The following is a 16223-nucleotide window of genomic DNA, read 5'->3' on the forward strand; positions in this document are numbered from 1 at the left end:
ACACTTGCTGCCTTCATTTCTTTGCTACCTGGAGCTGAGCTCTGACCATAGTTGTCACTGCAGGGTCCCCGTTCTCCCCTGGACATGGCTTCCAACCGTGGTCTAGATGCTGCTCGCCCCGTGGGCCAGGTGGACAGACATATCCAGCTGCTGGTACATGGTGTAGGGCAGGCAGGTAAGGACTGTGAGGTGTTGAAGAGTGAGCCGTGATGTCCGAGTTCTGTGGGACTTCTCAGAGCCTCCTCCCACTCTGTCTGGCTCCTTCCTCCAGTTCCTGCTGTGCTCTGGGATCTGCACAGGCGGGAGCTGAGTGGGAGAGGACAGTTTCCAGTGGTGTTGAAGGGGTTGGATTCACAGCTGACTGAGACACAGCTCGGGAAGAGGAGCTGGGTGACTTGAGTGTCAGGGCTCTGTGGGCTTGAGCGCAGGGCTGGGCTGAGATGAAGATGATGGTTTCATTTGGGGAACCTGAAGTGTCTGAGTGATTTATACCACAATTAAGGCTAAGGCTGCTATATAGCCTCTCTCTTAATCCTTCCAATATACTTATGAAGGTACAACTTCCACCTTATAGATGAGGACACTAGGCTTTGAGTTCAAATGCAGATGTCCAGAGCCACAGTGGACCCTGGTGCCCATTCCATCCAGGAGCAGTACACCTAACTGCCTCCATTACGTGGGATTGTTGGAGTCTGGGTTTAAGTCCTGATGTGGAGGGAGCTGGATGATCTACCAGTGTCCTCACCTCTACACACTGTGTCAAGGTCCCGAGATCACAGATGAGCTCGTACGGGTACTGCGTCGGCGCTTGGATGAGGCCACACTAGATGTCATCACAGTCATGCTAGTCCGGAACTGCAAGCTGACACCAGCTGATGTGGAGGTCCGCTCCCTTCCCGATGGCGGTGTCCTTCCCAGACTTAGCTGCTGGGGTGATCTAAGCTGGAACCTCTGCATTCAGCCCTGACCTCTTCCACTACAGTTCATCCAACCCCCTGGAAGTCTCCCTTCAGAGGTGCTGCATTTGGCTCTACCCGCCTCCTGCAGGCCCTGGCTTCCTGCCCTGGCCTGGTACCTGCGACAGAACCTGCTCATTTTCCTTCACTCTCCCAAGTACACAGACAGCAACAGCCAGAACCACTTTCAGGTGAGATTCTCCTCACCTCTCCGTATGTTCGTGGACCTTTGACTGTAACTGTTTTCTATAACCCTTATACACCTTTGCCCATGGGCCTATACATACTCCACCTCCACACACCTTCCCTACTGGCTTGTGTCTTCCTGTACCCCATTCCTCACGATGGACCCCATCTTAATGCTCTGTGGCTGTTTTCTCCCCAGCACCCACTTCCACCACACGGTGGTCTCCCTGACTTGGACATCTTCTTGTATAACAAGCCTGGTGGACAGGGAACTGGAGGCAAAGGTACAGTGCAGGGTATGGGCCTGTGGCACTACCACGTATGGAAAAGCCTTTCTTGTGCCTGAGAGGGCCTTTGTCAGCCTTGCAACTGAGGGGGATCTGAGAGGGAAGGTCTGCAGGTACTGGATCTGAACCTTCCTGTGGATTTCTCCAGGGGTCGCCTGCATCACTCTAGCCTTTGTGGATGAAGGAGGAGCCCCCATCTCACTGGCTTTGTGGCCTCCCTCTTCTCCGGGCCCCCCAGTCCTACTGCAAGAGGAAGAATTTGAACAGCTGACTCAGGTCATTCGCTGTCCGGTTTTGCTGGATAGTCCTTCAGGTGGGCAGCTTGGTCAGAAGATGAGGTGTCCAGTCAGTGCTTTGGGAGGAGGCCAGGGTATGAGTAAGGCAGGATCTAGTGGCATCTCAAGTGACCTCATTCTTTACTCTAGCTCAGAGTGGGGCCCCACGGCTTCGACTGGACGTGTGGGAAAAGGGAAACATTAGCATTGTGCAGCTGGAGGAAAAGCTCCGGGGAGCAGCTCGTCAGGCCCTGGCTGACGCCATCATAGAGTTGCAGCTGCTGCCAGCTTCACTGTGTACAGAAGACACACCCCCAGGTATACAGGTCAATTTCACTGGGGTTCAGAGAATACTGCAAATGTAAGCAGGACAGTGGCAGGTTAGGGTGCAAAAGTGGGTTCCAAGAAAGCTCAGAGGCCCTATCAGAAACACACATTCATGGTTGTCTACCACCTTGTGCATCAAGGAGCAATGCAGTTCTGGCAGAAATGAGCGCAAGCAGCTGGTCCCCCACCAAGGGAAGGGTCTCACCTCAGGAGCTCACCTCACAGACACATCTGTTGCACACTTCGGAGTTGCACACCCTCGCTAACAGACAGACAGACTGGGGGGTGAGGTATGCTCGTAGTGGTCTTGGGGCCACTTTGTTCAGAGTAGAGATTGATGATCGGGGATGGGAGTCATTAAGTGATGTCTGGTGTCCACAGGAGGTCTCAGGAGCATGTCCTTGGAAACCAAGAGCCCTGCAGGCCAAGCTAGCGCCTTTGCCCCTGCCCCTGTCCCTGGGGAACCTGTGACTCCACCCAGCAAATCTGGCCGGCGTAGCTTCTGGGATATGCTGGTAATGGAAGGAAGTGGTGAAGTTGACCTCTACCTTCTTACCGCCTCATGTTTCCTCCTACATTCCACACCAGCCCCCACCCTTGGAGATAAAACTGCTCCATCCTTCGGGTGGGAATTTGCACAACATGGGAAGCTCTTACTGACATTGAAAGCCCCCAACTTATTAAATTGTTTTACTCTCATTTTTCTGATTGGGTCCCTACAACAGCCTGCAAGTAGAGCTTTCACCCGTGAAGAAAATGAGGCTCAGGACAGTGACATATTTGCCCATGGCAGTGCCTGCAGGGAAGCCAGGCCTTGACCTCAGGCCTTCAAGCCCTCTGGGCTTGTTACTGCCCCACAGGCCCTCCATCCTACCCCTCACCTTTCCCATAGCCTCTCCTCATTCACTGCATTGCCCCCAGAGTAAAACAGAAGGTGGGGATTTGGGTTCCCCCAAAACAACTGATGACATTGTCCTGGATCGGCCAGAAGATAATCGGGGTCGGAGGCGTCATAAAACTGAGAATGTCCGGACTCCAGGTGGAACTGAGCGAGCACCAGGCCCAGATTCTGGAGCCCAGAGGCAAAGGTGTGTGGGTATGTGGGTGGGTGTGTGTGTGAAATGCATGCTGTGGTGTTGGGTTACAGGAGGGTACAGGTGTGAAGTCACAGGTGTTTGGTTTGTGTAGACATAATGTGTCCTATATGAATGTGACATTTTTCATCTTGCTTTACCTTTAGACGCCGGACAACACAGTTAGAGGAGGGTGAGGTGGGGACTCTGAACCCTATATTTGCTCGTGTCATTCAGCAGTGGATGCAGTTTATGGTTCAGATTGGTGAGGCCCCAGCCCTTCTCCCATCTCTCAGCCCTCTGGCCTAGTCTCCATCCTGCAGCCCCCCAGTGACTTCTCTGCCTTGTAGGTTGTGCCTCAGTGTCCAAAAGCTCCACCCATATGGTGTCCCGATTTCTCCTTCCGTCCATCCTGTCTGAGTTCACCACGCTGGTCACCTCAATGGCTGGAGACACCAGTATTCGTGTTTTTGAGCAGCATTTGTGAGTTTGGGATCTCACGGAATTGAAGGGAATGTTCCCTGACACCTAAAAGCGGGATCTGTAGGAAGCCAAACCTTTGGAGGTTGAGCTAGGAGAAGAATGAGCTAGGTAGGGAACGGGCCAGGGAATGAGCCCATGGATGGTCTCTTCACTTCCTACCCCTCCCTCCCAATAGGGGTTCAGAGCCAGAGATCTTCAGTCCTTGTGTCCCTGGACATCTCGGCCCAGCTCCCCGTCCAGCAACTGAGCGACATCTGCTGCTTCTAGGAAGGAACTTCCTGCAGTGGAGGAGACCAACCCAGCAGGGTGAGGGCATGGCCAAGGGGAGGGCAGGTTCCAGTGACAGGTGGTTGGTCTCGGACCCTATGGGGCGCAGGGTAGGATCAAAGGAAGTATGCCCACATGCCTCTGTTGTGCCCTTAATCTGTCCATTAGCCACCAAAGCTTTGCAGCGCTTTGAGCCAGGAGGTGATGGGAGCTCAGGGCGAAATGCTCCACGGCAGAGGCTGTTGCTTCTGGAGGTTGTGGACAAGAAGGTAAATGTGGAGTCAGGCCCTGGGTGGGAGGAGGGCTCCTGTCATCTCACGGACCCTGATCCTGACCCTGTCCTTCAGCTACAGCTGCTGACCTATAACTGGGCTCCAGACTTGGGGGCAGCATTGGGCAGAGCCCTGGTTCGCCTTGTGCAGTGGCAGAATGCACGGGCCCATCTCATCTTCTGCCTGCTCAGCCAGAAACTCGGGCTCTTCCATCATTACGGCCAGTTGGACTTCCCTGTACGGGATGAAAAGGTGACTGCTGCCTGCTTCCTCTAGCTCTGCCCCCTGAGAGATCAGTTAAGGAAAAGCAAGAGAGGAGACATAGAGGGCAGAGGTAGTGGCAGGAGTGTCAGAGAGGGCCTGGGGGCAAAGACTGAGCTTATTATGACTCGACATCTCTCTCAGGAGCCAAACCCTTTCCTGCTGCCGACCATGGAGGTGGAGACCCTCATCCGGAGTGCAAGCCCCCCACTGAGCCGTGAGCAGGGCCGGCTGAGTGGGTCCTCCCGAGGTGGGGTTTCCCTTCCCCTAGACACGTTCCCCTTTGATGAGGCCCTGAGAGACATCACAGCTGCCCGCCCAAGCTCTACACTCGGTCCAGTGCCCAGACCTCCTGATCCCGTCACTTACCATGGACAGCAGTTCCTGGAGATCAAGATGGTGGAGCGTAGAGGTAAGGACGCTAGGCCCGGCAGTGGGAGGAGAAGTCTGTGCAGTCTGGGAGGGAGCGGGGTGACAGCTAATGCTTCCCACCCCCAGAGCTGGAGCGCCAGATGAAGATGGAGAACCTGTTTGTAACCTGGCAGCAGCGTTCTACCCCAGCCAGCATGCCCATCAGTGTGAGTGACCCAACCCTGCATCTTCCATGAGGATCCTAGGACCCTGCCTGGCCACTGCTCCAGTGCTTACTGCCCCATGTCCTCAGGCCGGGGAGTTGGAGACCCTGAAACAATCGTCCCGCCTGGTGCATTACTGTGCCACAGCGCTGCTCTTTGACCCAGCTGCCTGGCTGCATGGACCACCAGAGACCTCTGGGCCCCCTGAGGGACAAGTGAGGCCAAAGACTCCCAGATCTCTCCTCCCAGATCCCATTTATACCCCCAACCCCATCGTGGTGGCCTCCATTTCTGCACCCCCAAGGATGTGCTGGACAATGGGTCAGCCTTAATTTCCACTTCCGCAGAAGCGCCATCACCTTGATTCAGGGGCTGGGAGTCGAGAGGCCCCTGCAAACTGCGAGTCTTTAGATGTGCCTCTGCCAGGAGCCCGTGAGGAGCCTTGGCTGAAGGAGCTGAGCGTGGCCTTCCTGCAGCAGTATGTGCAGTATCTCCAGAGCATAGGCTTTGCGCTTGTACCACTGCGGCCCCCCTCGCCCACCCGCAGGTGAGCCCTCCTCTCGTTTGCTGCATGTGAGACCTCACGGCCCTTCCTACCTGGACAACTTGGGCCTTGTACACATTCATCCCATTGGGCCAGCACACATACGTGAGAACTTGTGCACTTTCATGTAGCTCGTGTGTGTCCTGTAAACCTCATGCAGTTCCTCCAAAGAGCTTGTGCCCAGCCACACCTTGTGTGCTTACGTGTCCCTGTATATCTACACACCTGAATCTTGTGCTGATTCGTGTCCTGTTCATCCCCCTGGCCTCTCCTGAGATTCAGTATGGGCAGACAACAATCTGGACCTGTTCACTGGGCCTGCTTACACCACTGTCCATGGCCTGTTCTTTCTTTTACAGTACTGGGGATTAGACCTAGGGAGTGCTGAGACATCCCCAGCCATAGAAGGATATTACTAAATTGCCTAGGCCTGTGGTGGCAAACCTACAGCAGCCGTGCTGCAGTGGGCTATTTGTATCATTGAAAGTTTAAAAGGTTCACCATCACTGGAGTACAACTGGCCTTGAATTTGTGATTCTCCTGCCTTAGGTTTTGTGCAGCTGGGGTTACAAGCGTGTACCACGGCACCCAGCCACCGTGGCCTAGTCTTGGGCTCACTCCCTGGCCAATACTGACAGGTCTGAGCCGTGGGAAAGAGGCAGCTTTCTGTGACCACCTCCCATCGTCCCTGTGCTCAGTAGCAACGCTGCAGCCACCTTTCCTGGTCTGGGTCGGATCTGAGTCCCATTTTTGAAGTGCCTGTTCTGTCTTCCCCTTGGAACCTGGTTCTCCAGAGTCCATGCTCCCATTCCTTTCCCATGGCTATGTGGGAATAATGATTTGCTACATTTCAGTTACTTTCATGTCTCCAGATCTGTGAGTCTGTCAAGGCATTTTCTTGACTCTGTTCTCAGTGAGATGCTTTTTTAAGTGTAAAATATACTTCTTCATTACCCAAGATACCACCGTGGTCCAGAAAACCAATTCTGACTCCTTGATACTTTATAGTAATCAGCTCCCTACTCTCCAGACTTCCCTCTTTTTCTCTAGACATTCAGAAAATAAAGCATGCCTGCACTCCTGGGATCCCCAACGCCAGCCCCCGTTTTTCAGTTGTCCCCAGGAAGATCTGCTCAGCTTGCTGCTCTGGACAGCCATTGCTCGGCTGTAGGAGTTTCTAGAAAAGGCAATAGTTTGTACCTTCTATTCAGTAATGTTCTTCCTCAAAATCTAGATTTCTTTTTATAAGACACTGAAATAAGTCAAACATTTCTAGAAAAAAAGTTGAAGCCATGCCTTCCTTTAATCACCAGTCTTTAATGGTCAGCCATCACTATGTAAGTTTTATCCCAATTTTCTTGAGAATGACATGGGACATTTCTTCTGCCAGAGGCTTTGACCCCCCACCAAGCATTCTAGAATTTTTTTTAGCTCCTTGATGTAATGAATGACCCACTGACCTTTCTGTTTTGTCTTTGGTCACAGCCTTTCCCATTTTCTCATCTATCTTTGCCTCAGAGTTAAGAAATACTCTTTTTTTGTCCAAAAAGTAAAAAAAAAAAAAAAAAAAAAAAAAAAAAAAAAAACAGGAACAGTAGGCCTATGAAGCACAAGAACGGTCATTCCTCAATCAAAAGGAACCACTTTTCCCTCTCAGGACACCACACATCTCCTTGAATTTTCCTAATGCAATTTTATTTAATTTATTTATTTTTAAGACAAGGTCTCACTATGCAGTTCAGGCTGGCCTTGAACTCACTATGTCACCTAGGCTGGCCTTGGAATTCACAGCAATCCTCCTGCCTCAGCCTCCCAAATGCAGGGATCACAGGTGTGCGCCACCACGCCTGAAACTCCTAATGAGATTTTAGACATGCTTAGCCCTCTCCCCTCCCTTGACTACCTCCTCCATCCTTCCATACCCCTGGACTCCACTTCCCTGCTGAGTACATCCACCTTGCCCCATAGCAGCAGTGCGGTAGAGAGAGACCTGCCCCAGAGTCAAGATGTAGACTCCAGGCCTGGCCTTACCACTTACTCATTTGGGGTCCCTGATCCTTTCCTCTGTGCACCTGTTTTCCTCTCTAGTAAAAAGATTCCATGTAAATGGTCCTAATCCTTCATCCCTTGGCCTGCCTCTCTTTTCTGTAGCACCAGCCGGCTGCGATCCATGGCTACCCTTGGAACAGAGAGTCGAGGCTCCTTCTCCTGTCCTAAAGCCAAGACTGAGGGGAGCCCCAAGGTAACTCATCGTCATATAATGGTGAAGTCAGCATTGCACTGGACACCAGTGTCACTGAGCCTGAACTATTTCTGTAAGCCCTGAGGCCAGTGACGCTGAGTGATGTACTGAGGTTGCTGACACCATTAAAGTCCAGGACTCAAGTGACTTCTGCCCTGCTGGTTCAAGGCTCGTGAGCCTCCAACACCTGCCCTCTTTGTGTTTTCTGCAGAGCACTGGCTCTCCAGTCACCACCTACCACCTGCAGCGGGCACTGCCTGGGGGCATCATCCTCATGGAGCTAACTTTCCAGGTGAGCAGGGGAGCACTGAGTGGGAAGAGCCAGAGCCATCTGTCTCTTGCCCTGCTGACCTCATCTCACCCTCCCCTCAGGGCTTTTACTTCTGTGTCAAACAGTTTGCTCTGGAGTGTTCTCGAATCCCAATGGGACAAGCTGTGAACTCTCAGGTATGTGATGGGGACAGAGGAACATTGGGTGGACAAGGCTCAGTCATAGTGCAGCCCCAGCATGCTGTGGGCAGCATGGCTCCATGACCCATCAGTGAGCAATAAAAATAAGGCACTGGGTAGTGTGGCCGCATGGCTGACCTAGTGCTGTGCCTGGTTAGGTCAGTGGTCATTCTGCACGCTGGTGTTGTGACTGGACCACCTACCGGTCTGACCCCGGGTAGTCCAACACTGCACTCACCATGGCACCTAGCAGAAGGCAGTCCGGCACACTAGCTGGTCCAGCCCTGGGGTCATCCTGGCACTGACGGTAGCTGATGCAGTGGTCATCCAGAGCTGGACAGTGAGGACACTGGAGCACAGTGGTAATGTGACATGTGTTTGGGTCAGTGCCGTGCACGGTTCTGGCCTGACCTAGAGCTGGGGACATCCTGGCATTGTCAGTACAGTCACTAACACTTAGGACAAGGACCATAGTTCTGACCCACAAAGTGTACCTCTGGCACTTAGCTGTGATTTATGTCCCTGTCAGTCTCTGCCTCACAACAAGGACTCCACCCAGGAAGCCTGAGCACTCACAAGTGCTCAGAGTGAACTGAGGATTGAAGGAGGTCAGGGACTAGAAGTCCTTGCTGTACTCACTTCAGCTCCTCTGGTTGCCAGGAATGGACATCCTGGGCCTTGTTATTATCTCACAGGTACTTTCTCAGAGGTTGGGCTCTGATTAGTTCCAGTAGAGACAGCAGACTCCTTTGTGTTAGCTCTCCTGGCAGGACAGCCCACACCCAGCCCTAGATGGTTGCCATTCACCTGAGCGTGTGCACCTGGTCACAGGAGATACAGTGACCTAGAGAGGCACGGTGATGTCATGTGCGGGACAGAGTACTCAGAAGGGATGGGCAGATACCCTTTACACTCCTGTGGGATTAGAGGGAAAGGCCCACCCATTACTCCCCTGAACTTCTTTCTGTCCTTCCTGTCCCTGACCTCAGTCCGGCTGGGATCTCTAGTACCCTGCTCATCTAATCTTTTACCCAGCTCATATTTCTAAAATTTCCCACATTTGTCATTGTTCAGGAAGCGTTCAGTGTATATACTAAGTGCAGAGGACCAGTTTACTCCTATAATAGATGAGATTTATGGAGGTTAAGTCATTTGTCCCAGGACCCACAGCTGGTTGGTCTCGGGGTTGAAGTTGAGGCCCCTGTGATAGCAAGGCTCATTGTATTTGCAATAAATAGTTCATCACACTGCCTGTAACTTTGAAACTGTACATTATCCCCATGGTAGGTGAGGAAACTGAAGCACAGAGAGAGATTATGACCTAACCCGAGCTTGTACAGCTAGTCTGACTCTATCTACAGTCATTTGTTTCCTGTCCTGCTAACTCCTAAGCCCAGTGACCCCAAAAGTGCTAGACAGATTCTGCTTTTCTGGTACCACACATCAGTTGTTAACATCATCACATTGGGAAGAGCAGGTGGGAAAAAAAAAAGAAAAAGGAGGGGAAGAGCCAGGAAAAGCTTTCTAATAGTAAATGCACACCTCCCCTGACCACCGCCTGAGTTACCACAACACCATCTTCTAGTGTACTTTGTACTTTCTCATTTATCCTGATAATTCCCACAACTAAACTGAGCTCCTGCAGGGAGCTTTATTTGCATTTATTTCTGTTTCCCCCACTGCATCCCCAGCTCCTGAGAACAGTCACTGGTAGCACATGGTAGACACTCAGCAGACATTTGTTACACTAACAAATGTGGGTCAAATTTTAGTGGAATCTGGGATACAGAGAAAGAAGGCTGAGTCTCGAAATGGTCCGCGTTTCGTACAAACCAAGAGTTACAACACAGCATTACAAAGTGCGATGATGAGGAGGGTTTCACACAGAAGCTGTGGTGGCAGAAGGGTTCCCCAGGGCCCATGACAACAAGGAGGCACTGTGGAGTTTCTTCTTCCCTGGAAGGAAGGGATGGAGGTTGGGCAGAGTGTACGACTGCACCTTCACCCACCCCCTGCCGCCCCTCCCCAGCTGTCCATGCTGTTCACAGAGGAGTGTGACAAGGTGCGGGACCTGATGCACGTGCACTCCTTCAGCTACGACTTCCACCTGCGCCTCGTGCACCAGCACGTGCTGGGCTCCCACCTGGTCCTGCGGCATGGCTACCACCTTACCACGTTTCTGCGGCACTTCCTGGCCCACTACCCTGACGGACCTCACTTCGGCCGCAATCACATTTACCAAGGTCGGTGCCCAAGGGCAAGGTGGTGAGTCCCAAAAAGAACAGGCCACCAGGTATCTCCAGGCCAGCACGGGTGGGGGCAGCTCCCAGGCAAGCAGTCCTCTTGTTAGCCGTTCTGCCACTCGTGCCTTGTCTCAGTGCTTCTTTCCTGTGACTGCCCCTGTCTTGAGTTCCTCACAGTCGGTTTCATATAGGGTTAGGACCTTACATCGTGTCCCTGCCCTCTGCTCTGAGCTGCTTCCATCCCATCTTGATAACCGCCCTGAGGAGCTTCCCAAGAAAGCTAAGCCACCCTGTCTGCCACTCAGAGCCTCAGGGACTCCCATCCCCACCCCGTACTTAGTACCTGCTGTCTACTTTACCTTGCCCTGCAGGGACACTGGAGCTCCCCACACCACTCATTGCTGCCCACCAGCTCTACAACTATGTGGCTGACCATGCCAGCTCGTACCACATGAAACCACTGCGTATGGCCCGCCCCGGGGGCCTGGAACACAATGAGTATGCTCTGGTGTCAGCGTGGCACAGGTGAGGCAGGGAAAGGCATCCAGCACACACACAGGTGGGGCTGAGGAGGGGGGTCACACTTGCAGTAGGGAGACCATGTATTTTCTTGGGCAGAAAGGGTGGGGTTGATTTCCTCAAAACCTCAGAACTGACTTTTCCCCAACCCCTGCCGCACAGCTGTGGTTCCTACCTGGACTCTGAGGGACTTCGTCACCAGGACGACTTTGATGTGTCTCTGCTTGTCTGTCACTGTGCTGCACCCTTTGAGGAGCAAGGGGAAGCCGAGCGGCACGTCCTGCGGTCAGCAGATTCTCCACCCTGACTCTACCCGTTTCCCAGCCCCCACCCTACCCCGCTCTCCCCCTGGGTGTCTGGTGCTGTGATCCCCACACTCCTGCTCCCCCCCACATCAGGCTGCAGTTCTTCGTGGTGCTCACTAGCCAACGAGAACTCTTCCCCAGGCTCACCGCTGACATGCGCAGGTTCCGGAAGCCCCCCAGACTGCCCCCCGAGCCAGAGGCTCCCGGGGGCTCAGCTGGCAGCTCTGGGGAGGCCTCCAGCCTTATGCCAGCCCCCGGACCAGCTCCCTTGTTCCCACCACTGGCAGCAGAGGTGGGCATGGCACGGGCACGGCTGGCTCAGCTGGTCCGGCTGGCTGGCGGGCACTGCCGTCGGGACACCCTCTGGAAGCGCCTCTTCTTGCTGGAGCCACCAGGGCCTGACCGACTAAGGCTAGGTGGGCGCCTGGCCCTGGCAGAGCTGGAGGAGCTCCTCGAGGCAGTCCATGCCAAATCCATTGGGGACATAGACCCCCAGCTGGTAAGGGACTGTGGGCTCCAGAATGGGCTGGGATGGGTGCCAGGATTCCACAGGTCTGGCACAGCAGATTCAGACCGTGGCCCTCTCCCAGGACTGCTTCCTGTCTATGACTGTTTCCTGGTACCAGAGCCTGATCAAGGTTCTCCTAAGCCGCTTTCCCCAGAGCTGCCGCCATTTCCAGAGCCCGGACTTGGGAACTCAGTACTTGGTAAGTCCCCCGAACCTCCTCTAAAAGGGAAAAAGCAGAATTCTTCATCAGAGAACAAACACTTTGGCTTGAGATCCTGGGGCGAGCTCTAGAACTGGCAACCCAGGAGCTCTTCACACTTCAGCAGTGGGTGATCTCAGAGGCTTGGAGTCCCAGAAGGGAGCTCTGGCTTTAACAACTGGTTATTCAAAGTGGCATTCGCAGACCAGCAGTATTACCCAGGAGCTTGCTAAGATGCAGACACTCAGGCCCTGCCCTACACTAACTAGAGATCTGCAGGTTAGCAATAGCCCCAGGTAACCTGTGTGCACGTTAAAGTTGGAAAACACAGCTGTAAGGACAGGCAGAAAAAGAGCTACAGAGGTGGGAGAGAATTAAAGAGAGTAACGAGATGGGCCTGTGAGAGCTGAGGTTCAGGAGAGGTGCTCAAGAGAAGACTGCAGATGAGAGGGTAGGCGTTGGAGCCTGGTAAGGGACCAGGCAGCACAGTGCTTGAGGGTTTCCAGTATGTAGAGGCTCATCCAGAGAACTGAGGTGCGTTACAACAAGGATGCGGTGATGCAGGCAGTTGAGGTGCTCCTGCGCTGTGGGAATGCTAGGAGTAGGTTTGGAGAAGAGTGGTGAGTTCAGCTTGGGACAGGTTGATCCTAAGGCCTGTGGGTACCTTGGCTGTCTGGATACATGAGTGTTGAGGACTGAAGGTCAGGAGAGAGCTCAGGCAGCAGCCATGTGAACGGGTACTGAAGCCTTGGCAGAATCCCAAAGCTAGAAATCAGGGGACATTTCAGGGAGCTCAGAGAGGGGCTGTGCCAAGGTTGGTTAACCTCCCTGTGTTGACTGGCATCAGTGCCTGGCTCAGGGCAGGCTGACGGACAAGCCAGCAGAAATGCAGACTGAGGCTGGATTTGGAGACACAGTCCTGAGTGACCTGGGTGTACAGGTGGGCTCAGGTGTGATGGTGGAAAGAGGCCTTTGCTTGTCCTCCCATGTCTACCAGCAGCCCTGCAGGAAGGTCTGTGCCCCCTCAGGTGAGGCAGACCTCTCACGCCGTCTCATTTGCTCTGTCACTGCAGGTGGTGCTGAATCAGAAATTCACTGACTGTTTTGTGCTAGTGTTTTTGGACTCCCACTTGGGAAAAACGGTAAGAATATGGACCTTTGTGTCAGCTTAGTGGGAGGCTATAACCCCTTCTCCACTTCGGAGCCTGCTGGGTCAGGGTGCCCGCTCTTCTTGAGCCCTGCTCCCCGTCCCCAGCCTTGGCCTCCTCTGACCATCGCACTCCACCATGTTCCAACAGTCTCTGACGGTGGTTTTCCGAGAGCCCTTCCCTGTACAGCCTCAGGATAGCGAGAGCCCGCCTGCACAGCTGGTCTCCACCTACCACCACTTGGAGTCCGTCATCAACACAGCTTGTTTCACCCTGTGGACCCGCCTTCTCTGAGGAAGTGAACCACTCAACGGCACTGTTTATTGAATCTTGGATCTGTAAGATTGTCCATTTGTGGCAGGACTGACCTGGGCCACAGTGAGCTTCACCACTGGGTGACACCAAAGGCTGTGTGACTGCCTGGGGATGTGCTGCCACAGCCTGACAAGGACAGCCCTGCCCAAACACCGACCAGCCCAGGACTCCAGAGGTTTGGATCAGCTTTGAGGTTTCCATCCCTGCTCAGGACCCTCACTCAGCCCTTCCACAAGGGAATGACTCCTTCCTATCTACCCGGTGGCACCCTGAGAGTTCTTCACACCTGGTGGCAGGCACTTAACCCTTAAGTGCTACCTGAATGCTGCCTTCCAGTCTTTGGTCAGTCAGCCGTGTGCCCCCTTAGCCTTTAATCTTCATTCCTACTTGGACAACACTGCTGGACATTCCCTTTGACATAAGAACCTTGGTCCCGATCCCAGCTCTGCCTTTGAAGCATGTGGGATCAGCGTCAAGCCCATTTACTCATGGACCCTTGCTTCCTCATCTCTGAAAGAGGAAGGCTCAAAAGTTCTCCCATCTCCACAGCAACCCTGGCACCAACCAGAAGACTGGAGCATGGACTGTGTGCCCCTTCTCAATGACAGGAAAGCAACCCAGAGACACCGAAGCATTAGAGGTGTGTGTCCTCCACTCCTACAACATACACACGTAAAAGTATTCTGCAAGGCATCTTTAATTCAGAGGAGGTGCAGATGCTCAGTGTCCCAGAGCAGCATGTGGTTGGTGTACAGGACCTCACTCTCCAGCCCATGGGCAGCCCCGCCTATCACAATATGAACGGAGCCAACTCAGCCCCTCTACGGTGTCTCCTGTGGGGAGAGGGAGGCAGTGGCATCTCACCTTGTAAGGAGGAAACAGCCCACCCCCGCCTAATGCCTTTCCCTCCAAAGCCGTTTCCCAGGGCCATGCCTGGAGCCTCACCTTGAGGCCGATACTCGCAGCCCACAAAGCCTTGGTAGCCTTCATCTTCCAGCAGCTGGAATAGGTAGGGGAAGCACAGCTCTCCAGGGCTGCCAGGCTCCCCTCGGCCTGGGACCTGTGCTATCTGCACATGCCCTGGGGACAGATGTGGGGAGACAGGGGCAAGGCTCCTGCTGAGGCCTGAAGGACAGTGGGGGCTTAAAGTGTAGGAGGAAGCACAGCAGACCAGCAAGCAAAAGGAAGGGAGCCCCCTCACCAACAATGGGCAAGAACTCCCGGATGTTTCCCGTCAGGTTCCCATCCATGATCTGCCAGTGGAATAGATCCTAGAGAAGGGAATACTGCAGTCAGACCCTCAGGTGCACCCCCTCACCCCATCTTCCCAATTTGAAGAAGGGCTGAGAAGTATCCCTTGGTTCCACTCACCATTTGTAATTGGAGGTTGGGTCTTCCAACTTTCTGTAAGATGGCTGCCGCTGGGGAGAAGCCACGGGGCCGTGAGACCAGGAGAGCACAAGAACCAAGAGGGACAGGAGGAGATGGGGCTGGGGTCTTACCCTGCTGGGGTGTGTCCAGGAAGTACCGGGGGTCAGTGACACGGGTGTTGATGGGCTCCAGCAGTCCCACGAGGTTCTCCTGGTACCATGTTGGGTGCTGTGAATAAAGCTCCTCCCCAGGTTTGTCCCTCATCACTGGTTTCTGCCCAGCCTTTTGCGTCATCTACTCTCCCCACTGTGTCACACACACAAGCATGTGCCCACCTCTCACCTGAGCTAAAACCCCAGCTGCATGCCTCAGGTTCTCCAAGAAAACTGTCTCCATCTCCCCGCTAACTGTTGCTCGATCAGCCCCCTGGGGTACTCGGCCAGCCATCAGGTGGATCCTGTAGGGAAAATGAGACTGGAGGCCACAGGCCCTCGGCTCACTGTGGGCACTGCTGCTCGGCAATTCCTGTGTCGGCCCAGGTACACAAAGTCACCCCGTCCTCCTGACTCAGGGGCCGCAGTTCATTACTCGGCCAGTCCTATGCTTTCCACCTGAACTGTTTTTTCCCTTGCCCCTCAGCCTAGAAGCATGCTTGAGTCCTGCATTTCATAAGGGTTTTAACCCTTTTCTTGGACATTCCGTGCTGCTTGCTTCTACTTTTCTCGTGTTTCTTAGCCTCTTCCTGTTTGCTGACCCTCCACTCACCACGCAAGTAAGGAGCCCCTTGTCAGTTCCTTCTCCAAATCTAAGTGACTTCTGCAGGGTTTGACATTTGCTCAGTCCTGCTTTGAAGCTTCCACCTCCGCCCCATCACTTGATCTCAGCCACATCCCAAGTTCAAGCACTGCCCAGGAATTCGGGTCCTCCCAATCCCAAAAGGGCACCTCTCCAGCCTCAGGAACTCTGCCTCTGCTCCCAGCACCCTTGCAGGTGCCCTCTACTCCGTTCGAGCAGCTCCCTGTGGCCGCTTTCTCCCACCCCACACCAACACTGGCCCTGCAGCTTTCTAGGCGCCAGCGGAGCACAGGCTGCGTTTAAGTCAGCGTGTCCCTGCTCAGACTGAGCTGCCGGCATTGGGTCAGCAAGAAAGCCTGGCAAACAAAACACAAAAGGCCATTTACAGGGGCGGTGGAGGGCAAGTTCCCTCAGGCTCCTGAGCCTCGGGTGGCTGGTGCCCTCTTCCCGACCTACAGTCGAGCGAGGTCACGGTCGGATACCTGGGGCAGCCTAGAGCCTTGGCGTACAGCACCGCCTTCTCCAGCCCCTCTCGGAACGCCGCCTGCCTCCCAGGCACGGCCCCCAGCCCCATCTCTCCCCTCTCTTGGTCTCCTGCGGAGAGAACGGGCCTCGTTACCGG

At 54.0% G+C, this 16223-nt stretch overlaps 2 protein-coding genes across 9 annotated transcripts in view; one reads left to right on the top strand and one right to left on the bottom strand.

Annotated features, from left to right (window-relative positions):
* Szt2 (SZT2 subunit of KICSTOR complex) overlaps positions 1-14169 on the top strand; it is a 51417-nt gene extending 37248 nt beyond the window's left edge. For all 3 annotated transcript variants that reach the window (XM_010634463.3, XM_010634436.3, XM_019209163.2), the window contains 27 exons: positions 64-175; positions 765-883; positions 983-1147; positions 1342-1426; positions 1578-1742; positions 1855-2022; positions 2413-2546; positions 2953-3119; positions 3272-3369; positions 3455-3587; positions 3763-3893; positions 4023-4123; positions 4202-4378; positions 4532-4799; positions 4886-4965; positions 5052-5177; positions 5310-5509; positions 7658-7748; positions 7960-8040; positions 8121-8195; positions 10228-10441; positions 10813-10966; positions 11123-11245; positions 11359-11764; positions 11856-11972; positions 13046-13114; positions 13271-14169. In XM_010634463.3, the coding sequence (XP_010632765.2) occupies positions 64-175; positions 765-883; positions 983-1147; positions 1342-1426; positions 1578-1742; positions 1855-2022; positions 2413-2546; positions 2953-3119; positions 3272-3369; positions 3455-3587; positions 3763-3893; positions 4023-4123; positions 4202-4378; positions 4532-4799; positions 4886-4965; positions 5052-5177; positions 5310-5509; positions 7658-7748; positions 7960-8040; positions 8121-8195; positions 10228-10441; positions 10813-10966; positions 11123-11245; positions 11359-11764; positions 11856-11972; positions 13046-13114; positions 13271-13414 (3903 nt within the window). In that variant the 3' untranslated portion in view covers positions 13415-14169. The remainder of the gene's footprint in view (positions 1-63; positions 176-764; positions 884-982; positions 1148-1341; positions 1427-1577; positions 1743-1854; positions 2023-2412; positions 2547-2952; positions 3120-3271; positions 3370-3454; positions 3588-3762; positions 3894-4022; positions 4124-4201; positions 4379-4531; positions 4800-4885; positions 4966-5051; positions 5178-5309; positions 5510-7657; positions 7749-7959; positions 8041-8120; positions 8196-10227; positions 10442-10812; positions 10967-11122; positions 11246-11358; positions 11765-11855; positions 11973-13045; positions 13115-13270) is intronic.
* An 8-nt stretch (positions 14170-14177) lies between these two features.
* The window catches only part of Hyi (hydroxypyruvate isomerase (putative)), a 2664-nt gene continuing 618 nt past the window's right edge, over positions 14178-16223 (bottom strand). The window contains exons 2-8 of one of the 6 annotated variants that reach the window (XM_010635036.2): positions 16084-16195; positions 15149-15263; positions 14938-15016; positions 14807-14856; positions 14637-14706; positions 14381-14515; positions 14179-14268 (exon numbers count right to left, since the gene is read on the bottom strand). In XM_010635036.2, coding sequence (XP_010633338.2) covers positions 14195-14268; positions 14381-14515; positions 14637-14706; positions 14807-14856; positions 14938-15016; positions 15149-15263; positions 16084-16195 — 635 coding nt within the window. In that variant the 3' untranslated portion in view covers positions 14179-14194. Of the gene's footprint in view, positions 14707-14806; positions 15017-15148; positions 15264-16083; positions 16218-16223 lie in introns of those variants that run through there. The other 5 variants (XM_033767766.1, XM_033767765.1, XM_033767764.1 and 2 more) reach the window with 5 other exon arrangements.

Source organism: Fukomys damarensis, unplaced genomic scaffold (assembly GCF_012274545.1).
Source record: "Fukomys damarensis isolate Sample0158 unplaced genomic scaffold, DMR_v1.0_HiC HiC_scaffold_23, whole genome shotgun sequence".
Classification (NCBI taxonomy): domain Eukaryota; kingdom Metazoa; phylum Chordata; class Mammalia; order Rodentia; family Bathyergidae; genus Fukomys; species Fukomys damarensis.